The sequence below is a fragment of the Echeneis naucrates genome, chromosome 22 (assembly GCF_900963305.1).
Source record: "Echeneis naucrates chromosome 22, fEcheNa1.1, whole genome shotgun sequence".
NCBI classification, from domain to species: domain Eukaryota; kingdom Metazoa; phylum Chordata; class Actinopteri; order Carangiformes; family Echeneidae; genus Echeneis; species Echeneis naucrates.
In genome coordinates this window covers 18,639,060-18,648,874 of record NC_042532.1, presented here as the reverse complement: position 1 = coordinate 18,648,874, position 9,815 = coordinate 18,639,060, and the positions used below count along the sequence as shown (strand labels likewise).

At 40.7% G+C, this 9,815-nt stretch overlaps 1 gene segment (V, D, J or C); it reads right to left on the bottom strand.

Moving 5' to 3' along the window:
* Positions 1–767: 767 nt before the first annotated feature.
* On the bottom strand, positions 768–4,118 carry LOC115036447 (T cell receptor beta constant 2-like). The segment is given in 5 exon segments: positions 768–1,047; positions 1,150–1,256; positions 1,377–1,403; positions 1,504–1,869; positions 3,642–4,118. Coding segments are annotated over 5 exon segments (600 nt in total).
* Between the last annotated feature and the right edge of the window lie 5,697 nt (positions 4,119–9,815).

Genomic DNA, 9,815 nt, shown 5'->3' with positions numbered 1-9,815 from the left:
AAGAGTATCTGATAAAGAGGTTTATGTTGTTATGACTGATCATTTTTACCTCCTGTCATCAAGGCGCCACATATTTTCCACTTTTAGGTCACAGAAAACAGCTGTTGTGTGTAAGAACATTGAAGTTGATTGTGCAGCTTCAGTTGGCCTAAAAATGAAGTTTTTAGCACTGTGGGTGTGAGTTGGTGCAGAGCTGCAGGTGCAGCATGTGAGCCGGAGGTTGAGGTGAAGTGGAAGTTTGCACCGAGAACAAAATACAGAATTCTGTGTGACCACATCCTCTCCTCTGCTGCTGCTCTCTGCTCCCCTGCACAGTTTCAGCACCAGCTCTGACCTTCTTTTGTGCAATGACGGAAAACGTCTGTTTCCTGCTGTTAAGACTCATCGTACACAATTTAGACTGTGGGAATAAGAAACGAACCCTTCTGTTTGTGCAAAAGCAGAGATGTTCAAATCCACATTAATAGGTTCAATTAATTCAGAACATTTGATGGATTTGAACTTTTAAATTCCACTTAGCAGTGAAACATTAGTCACCGTGTCGGTTCGTTCTTTGGAAAAAGTTTTCATGAACCAACTGAAACTTAGCTGAGATGTTTCCACACATGTAGATAGAAGATTTCTGAGAAAACAGGCAGCTAAAATGCCTCAGACTATCAGTGATGAGATGAGCACTGAGAACACAGAGGAGGGTGATAATAACGGTCTGACTGTCAGCAACAGTTTCCAGCAACGGACCGATCATATTCAAATGAACCGCAGTGTGAACAGATCTGCCACAAAGCTTTTATTAAAGAGGAAATGAAGCTTACAGACATCACACACATGAAACAATGGAGTTATCATCTATGGAAAAGCTTTACCATTCTAAAAGGACTAAAAAGAAAACTGTTACTCTGCTGCACAACTTCAATGGTTCATTCATATACGAGTGCAAAATGCTCTTTATAGAAATGAAATAATTGTTTTCAATTTTATTTACAAAGTAAGAATCTCCATCTCCCAGAGTTCATTTATATCAATCTGCTGTCAGTCGTTCTGCTTTCCCTGAAAAGACAGAAAAAACCCAGAACATCTTTTAATACCTGTAATATATGAAACCAGTTTAATCTGAAGGAAAGTCCATGAAAAGTGTCAGATTTTACAGACCTGCCACTTCCATAGCAGAAACACCACAAAGGCTCCATAGATGCTGCTCTTGACGATAAAAACAGTGTAGGCGAGTTTGGCATTGTGTGTGATCTTCAAATATTTCTCTGCACAGAGTTTAAACATTCAGATGAGTTTTATTTATCCATATATGTTGACACATACAAATGGATTTCACTCAGAATGGATGCAGTGAAGTTCACAGAACCACAGGAGGATATATTTACCTCTTGTCATCCCTTCTTCTTCTTCATCTGATGGATAAATAAGAAATGGATTAGACAAGAATAGATGGTTATTAACATTTATGTCCAGCAGTGAAATGGCCACATTCAGAATCCCACATCAACATACCTTTAACACCAGAAATAGATTTTCTTGTTTGAATATTTTTTGTCCCATCAAAGAAGTCCACAATGCATGTGAAGTTATTTTCAGGGTTGGTCCAGACTTCTGAAGGGACCGTCAGCCTGCTGGTGATACTGTAGTAGCGAGCCCCATTCCTCTTGGCAGCAGCAGCATCAGTGGACTCAATGATGTTGGGTTTGTTCTGATCCCCGTTGACCTCCCAGGTAACATTGACGTGGTCTGGGTAGAATTTAGTGGCCAAACACACCAAGGTCTTTGTCTTTTGGCCGACCCGGTTTTTACACTGCTTTGATGAAGGTGCAAACAGTTGAATGTCTTTCTCCTTTACATGGGTAACACCAAGACCATCTTCTGTAGACAGAAGAAATAAACCGTTAAACAAACAACTGTAGAATCACAAAGTATACTGTTACAGTTTACATAATTCACAATGAGCATCATGAAGACGTAATTTGATGACGTAAACACTTTTTGGTCAGTTAAGTTTTACGAAGTTAGAACGGTAAACTTACCAAGAACTGTTAGCTTAGTTCCTTCTCCAAAATAAGCAGGATAATTGTTAGAGCACAACGCTGCCTGACATGTTAAAAACTGATAAGGAGCTGAATCAACCTCGAACTGCCTGTAACTCTTTGTGCTCGCTCACTGAATCGTATTTATCTCACTCATTCTTTTAATTAAAGTGCCGTCCTCTGAATCCCGTTTTCTTCTCAGCTGAATAAAAGTTGTATTACTAAAACAGCAGCAGTCCAAACGGCACAGAAGCTTTCACCTCACGGATTTAACTTTTTCTTTTGCTGTATAAACTGACCTTAACAATAACAATAATAATGGGCACATTTTGTCTAAACGAAGCTCAGAAAACTAAAATGAATGGAGACAGTTTTTAATCATTTTCTTACCCAACACTGTCAGTCTGGTGCCGCTGCCAAAGTAAGGAGGATCATAGTTGGTCACACTGATACAAAGCTGCAGAAAAAACTGCTCAACTATTCAGCTCTAAAAACTGTAGACTCTCTTTGTTCTCTCTCTTTTTGATCAGCTAAAAACCTTTTAGAAATAAATCATCATATTATGACGAGACTAACACTATTAGACTTTTGATTTGAGGTCATTTTCAGACAAAACCACTCAGCTCCAAACCGACACACGGAACCAAACCAGCAGCAGAATCTGATGTTCTGTGACATGAACATTGATTATCGTTACTTTAAATATTTCCATCGTCTTACCTAAAACAGTGAGTTTAGTTCCAGCTCCAAAGTAAGCCTCTGACTGAAAACTCACAGCATTTCACAGCACTGATAAGAACTCGGTGTGAGAGAAATCCTCTGGGCTTAGAGCCAAATGTTTTTCTGCCAGACTACAGATACTGGACTCAGACAAGACTTCTGAATTCACATTTTCACACAGAAGCTAATCCTTTGGTACCGTACAGTAAAATAAAAAGCTCCTGAGTATATTTTGGCCGCTTCTTTAACTCTCCCAGGAAATCTGTGAATCAATCTGAGGTTATTTTTGCTCACCTAAAACGGTGAGTTTAGTTCCAGCTCCAAAGTAAGCCTCGTTGTACGAGCACAGAGACTCTGAACGGTACCAAAAACTCTTCCTGCCTCGTTGGCATTGAGGCTTAAAGATGAAACATCCTTGAGCTTTTTTTTACCGTTGTCATGTTTTTGTTGGTATTTTCTGATTTATTTTAGTAATTCTCTAAACGTCAGTGTTGAGCACTTCTTTTATTTAGTTTGAGGTATCTTCATAAAACTAACCCTAAACAATATTTCACGAGCTTTAGAAATGTTTTCTTACCTAACACAGTTAACTTTGTTCCTCCACCAAACGCAGGTTCATACGCACCAGAGTCACAGTGAACTCCAGCAGTGCTCAAAACAACACGCTGCTTTACTTTGTCAACATTTCATCTGCTGTCTTATCACAGACTGAATGTGAAATAAGTTTCTTACCTAAAACAGTTAACTTTGTTCCTCCACCAAACGCAGGTTCATATCCAGCACCAGAGTCACAGTGAACCGGATCAGTGCTCAAAACAACACGCTGCTTTTACTTTGTCAACATTTCATCTGCTGTCTTATCACAGACTGAATGTGAAATAAGTTTCTTACCTAAAACAGTTAACTTTGTTCCTCCACCAAAGTGAGCTTCACCATAACCACCAGAGTCACAGTGAACTCCAGCAGCGCTCATAACAGCCCTGGATGCTGCTTTGACTTAGCTTCTGTACTTTTCAGTTTTGTTATCAGAGTAACTGTCTAACTAACTTTTGTTCTATTTTTCAAACTGTCACAGTTCTGCTTTCCCTCCCTGCTGGACTCTGCTCCAGTCCAGCCCTAAAGATAGAAATAACAGCGTTTGCACCAACACTGTTTAAGATAAAGCAAAACAAACAAATGAAAAATCACAATTACAATGCTGTTTTCCATTAGTTCACTTTTCTTACCTAAAACAGTTAATTTGGTTCCTCCACCAAAGTGAGCTTCTGCACCATAACCAGTCACAGTGAACCGGATCAGTGCTCAAAACAGCCAAACACGCTGCTTTGCTTTGCCAACATTTCATCTGCTGTCTTATCACAGACTGAATGTGAAATAAGTTTCTTACCTAAAACAGTTAACTTTGTTCCTCCACCAAACGCAGGTTCATATCCAGCAGCACCAGAGTCACAGTGAACTCCAGCAGTGCTCAAAACAACACACTGCTTTTACTTTGTCAACATTTCATCTGCTGCCTTATCACAGACTGAATGTGAAATAAGTTTCTTACCTATTACAGTTAACTTTGTTCCTCCACCAAACGCAGGTTGATACGCACCACCAGAGTCACAGTGAACTCCAGCAGTGCTCAAAACAACACACTGCTTTTACTTTGTCAACATTTCATCTGCTGTCTTATCACAGACTGAATGTGAAATAAGTTTCTTACCTAACACAGTTAACTTTGTTCCTCCACCAAACGCAGGTTCATTCGCACCAGAGTCACAGTGAGCTCCAGCAGTGCTCAAAACAGCCAAACCTTCCAAAGCCTCCCTTCTAAATTTACTTTATCATCTTAAATCTCTTTTCTCTTGTTGCCAAAACCATCATTTGGTGCATTTTTTTACAAGAGCTTCACCTCAGAGAGCAGGCCAGCTTCAGCTCGTTTTACAGGAAGATTTAAGATGAAGTTTTCACGTCTTACTTACCGAGAACAGTCAGTTTTGTTCCCTGGCCGAAATAAGCTTCATACTGACACAGTGTTCGGGCTCAAGAGCAAAAAGCTCTGAGCTGGAGTGAAACCACACAGAGCTCTGTGTTCCCTCAGATAAAAAGATGTTTTCCTCTGGTTTCTTCCTGTAAGTCTAATCAGACTGAACGTATGAAGTGTTTCTTACCGAGTACAGTTAATTTAGTTCCTCCACCGAACACGGCCTCGTATCCACCAGAGGCACAGCGGCCTCCACCCGTGCTCAAAACAGCCCAGTCTGTTTTCTACGTTACTTAGAAAACCTTTCTTCGAATCTAAAACATGTGCTTCACGACAGTCCAGATTTTATACAGCAAAAGAAATTTACTGAAATAAATAGGCTTAATTAAACTTATTGAACTCTTTTCAGAGCCGAATCCAGAATGAGAAAGTTTGATGTTTTACTCACCGAGAACAGTCAGTTTTGTTCCTTGTCCGAAATAAGCTTCAGCATTGACACAGTGTTCAGGCTTAACATCAAAAAGTTCTGAGCCCAACATGAACCCAAGTACATTTAGGACTCCTAACTCCTTACAAACCTCCTAACATGTGTTCCATTTAAAACTTCTGACTTACCCAAAACAGTCAGTTTGGTTCCTTTTCCAAAGTAAGCTTCGTTGGCATTGTCACAGTGCAAAAATACTGAGCATGAAACTGCTGTCTTTTTCTGCCTGAACTGACTGATACTTCAGTTTACTCTGAACCGCAGCGAATGGGCCACAATGCATGAAGAAATAGAAATATTTACCTAAAACAGTCAGTTTGGTTCCTTGGCCGAAGTAAGCAGGCTCAGTGTATGTCACAGTGTCTGTGGCCAGCTCAATATTTCAACAGTCTTTCCTTCGCTTTAACACCGCTGTGGTTTATTTCTTTTTTTTTTTATTGAATTGTAGGAAAACGCTGTGAGAGCTCTGACTTACCCAAAACAGTCAGTTTGGTTCCTTTTCCAAAGTAAACTTCGTAGGCATTGTCACAGTGCAAAAATACTGAGCATGAAACTCCTGTGTCCTTTTCTACCTGAACTAACCGAGCAAACTTTTTCTAATACTTCAATTACCACAAAAATGTACCAAAACACATCCATGAAATGAAATATTTACCTAAAACAGTCAGTTTGGTTCCTTGGCCGAAGTAAGCAGGCAGAGTGCTGCTCACACTGTCCCTGTTCAGCTCAATATTTCATCAGTTTTTCCTTCACTTTCACCCCAGTGTGCTTCATTTGATTCTATTTGTTAATCTAATTGTAGTGAACTGAAGTTGTGGGAGCTCTGACTTACCCAAGACGGTGACTTTTGTTCCTTTTCCAAAGTAAGCTTCATTCAGGTTGTCACAGTGCAAAAATACTGAGCATGAAACTGCTGTCTTTGTAAAGTTTTACTAATACTTTACTTAAACTAGAAAATACGCTCAAAACACAGAAATTTATTGAAGTGTTTACCTGAAACTGTCAGTTTGGTTCCTTGGCCAAAGTGAACAGGCTCACCATCTGTCACAGTGTCTCTGTTCAGCTCAATATTTCAGTCTTTCCTTCGCTTTAACACCAGTGTGCTTCATTTTTTTAGGTTAATTGTAGTAAACTGAAGTTGTGGCAGCTCTGACTTACCCAAGACGGTGACTTTGGTTCCTTTTCCGAAGTAAGCTTCATTTCCAGTGTCACACTGACTGTCTCCTCTACCAAAAAGGCACAAAACCGTCCATTTTTATCATGTAGACTTGCAGTCTCATAATCCAGTGAATGGTGAAGGTTTATCCAGCAGAATGGGGGTCAAAATGTCCAAAGTTTATGTTCATGTTTCAAGATGAGTAAAAGAAGAATCCGCCAACTTGAATATAAATCTGAATGTAGGTTTTCAAACTTCTCTGTCCTGTGTATTTCTGATGTGAATCTACATTTCAGTGTCAGTGTCCTTTCCTCATAAACACTTTCAGAAAATCGATGCTTTCCTCTTCTACCAAGTGCTTCAAGTTGCATGTGGCGATTACACAATGGGTGTGAATGGAAGGAGGTTTTTGTACAGCGGCTCTATAGGATTGTATCACCGTGGCCCCCTGTCCCCACGATGAAAAAGCATCATACAAAAACCTGAAGTGTCTCTGGTTGTCTCCCCTCTCCCTCCCCCACCCAGCTTCTCCATATCTCAGCCTCCATCTCTGTCTGACAGCAGCTGTACAGGTTGGGCTGACTGACAGGGCTTCAATCTGACTGTTGCTATTTCAGTGTCGACTAAGAAAAGAACCAAGGAGACCAGAGGGAAGGAAAGAGGAGACTGGTGACGTCGTCATGGTCACACCTCTTTATCCACCCAGTTATCAGTAAAACAACGAGACTCCAACTTACACAGTAAAAGAAAATGAATGGCATCATTTATATTCATTGTACTGATCATAAAAAGATGCGATACCATGATAAGTCTAAAAATAGACCATTCAATAATTCATTAATGGAGTAAATGTATTATTACGGGATTTATGACATCATTATAATTTAACTTTGAAGCACAGCTCATCACCTCCATGTGTGTCCATTTAAACATTTTAATAAGTTATCACTTCATCTCTCAGTCATTACGTCTTTCACACTCATTCCGTTGTCCATCATAAATCATAAGTATACTGCAGAGAACAAAAGTAAAAGAAAAAGTGTTCAGGATGTTCTTTCAGTACATTTAATGAAAATCTAAAATATTTATTGATGCATCTGTGATGAAGGCGGCTTCAGGTTGAGTTACTGAATGGACTGCTGGTCTATAATTCACGTTTATTTGTCAGCCATATTTTATATGTTTAATGTGAATCTGCTCACTTGTGCAGAAGGACAAAGTGATAAAAAAATATGTGTGCATAAATGTTCCTATAAAATAAACATTACAGTCAACACATTTAACTCATCTTTATTATAACATGCTGATGTGTGCTGAGGTGTTATATATACATTTAGGATCCAGTTAAAATCATGAACCAACCGAATGGCACAGAAACCAGTTTGCTTTGAAACTGATTCTTCATGGTGAAGGACGATCAGCTTCATATTTATATGAAAGAGTGAACAGACTTTCTCCGGACTGCTTCTGTACCACATTGCTCTTTCTGAAAGGTTCACTTTTGGTCATGATTTCTTAAAGTGTAATCCCTCATGAGTCCAGTAGAGGTCATTGTGTGATAACCTCTTAGTTATCTTAGATGCTTCACATCTCTTTAAAGCGTGAACTCATTCATCAGCAGTAAGGCTGATCCTTCTGGGGTTAGAGGTCAGGATAGGGTTAGCTAACCCCAAACAGGGGGACAAGTCAGCAGGGGATCACAGACACACTGACAAAACAAACTAAGAGCGTCTTAATGAGAATGTGAAACAGATGAATCCTATATATTTTTACACCTGCTCACTCAGAAGAGCAGCTTTGTGGCGTTGGGGAACAAATAGATGTTCATCAATCAACTTTTCTCAAACTTACGTTTACGTCACACATCATAGTTTGATGTGTGACGCTCATTAACCCTTCTTACTCCACCCATTTCTCAGCCGTCTCTTCCTGTTCAGGTTGTTGGTTAACTGCTCAGACTCTCTGAACCACTGTGCTCTACTTGCAGCACAATAATACACAGCTGAGTCTGCGGCCCCAATCTGGTGTATCTGCAGAGAGGAGTTTAACACTGACGGCCGGGACATGAGGAACTTGGATTGGTCAAAAGGAGCTTCAGTTTTAGTTGAGCTGGGACTGACAGAATACGTTAACAGCTCCATTTTCTGGCTGACACTTTGTCTGTACCAGTACATGTAGTAATATGAGTTATCATCCTGGTGACACTGCAAAGTTACAGTCTTGTCTCCCCCCTGATGGAATGCAAACGGAGGCTGGGTAACTTTAACACAGAATGAGAGATCTGAAAAACAACAAAACATCACATTCATGAGCGATTTCAACTGTGACACACGTAAAGGCAAAAAAAGAAAAACCACATTACGTCTCTGTTTCAACTGAGTGCAACTGAGTCCAGCTGATCTCACCGATACAAATTAAAACAGCAACCAAGAGCAGCTTCATTTTCCCAGAGATCATCAGTTTAAACAGAAATCAGACCCATCAGCTTCCACAGTCACAACTCCGTCCTCGGCAGAGACACTGCAGGAGTAAATGATGTCCTGGTAATGAAATGCAGCGCGCTCTGATCCTCCCTGTTTCTCAGTATAACGACAGTCTCCTGCTGGCCACTGAGCAGCAACTGCAGCTGAACGTCCTCGTCATCCTGTCACTGAGACATTATGACAGATTGGAGTGAGACTTCAGTGGATAGTGATGCTTTTACCTAACTTCTTCTGATGGACAGCAGAGATCATAGTTTCCACTTTAAAAACTTTGGTCACCACCAGTCATGTGACCTGTATGTGACATGATCAGTGTGTCAAACTTTTCATTTGCCCACTGCTTTGGTTCATGACCAAGTGATTTCAAGGCACGGCCTCCTCCCACCTGCTTATCTAGTCTGACAATCAGACTTGTTTTTTGTATGTCTGTCTGGTGTGTGAGCATCACTGTGACTGGCAGCACAATAGTAGGTGCTGCTGTCATTGACAGACACTTGAGTGATCTCAAGAGAAAAGCTGTTTCCGGCTCTATCGATAGATGCCTTGAAGTGTCCCCGAGACAGCGCAAACTCTGATGCAAGGAACTCCACCGGAGCGCTGTAGTGGTTTTGCCGGTACCAGTACATGTTGTGGCTGCTCATGCTGAGTCCTGGACGCATGCTGCACTGCACCGTCACTGTGGCCCCCGAGAGGGACAGTTGATCTCTGGACTGCAGGACGAGAGTTAGACCTGCAGCACACGGAACAGTGAAACCACTCAGATACGTAAATGTGACGTGAATTTGATTCTTCACACTTGGCTGGTTAACTAGCACGTCCATAATGCGTTAAAGCATGAAAACCCACCTGATTCTAAAAGAAGTGACAGACAGAGGACTGTGATCAGCATGTTCGCAGTGACCGGTCTTTCAGCTGAATGACACAGTCACACTTTCTTCAGCTCACAGGAAACAAAGTCACGTGCTCCCAAGGT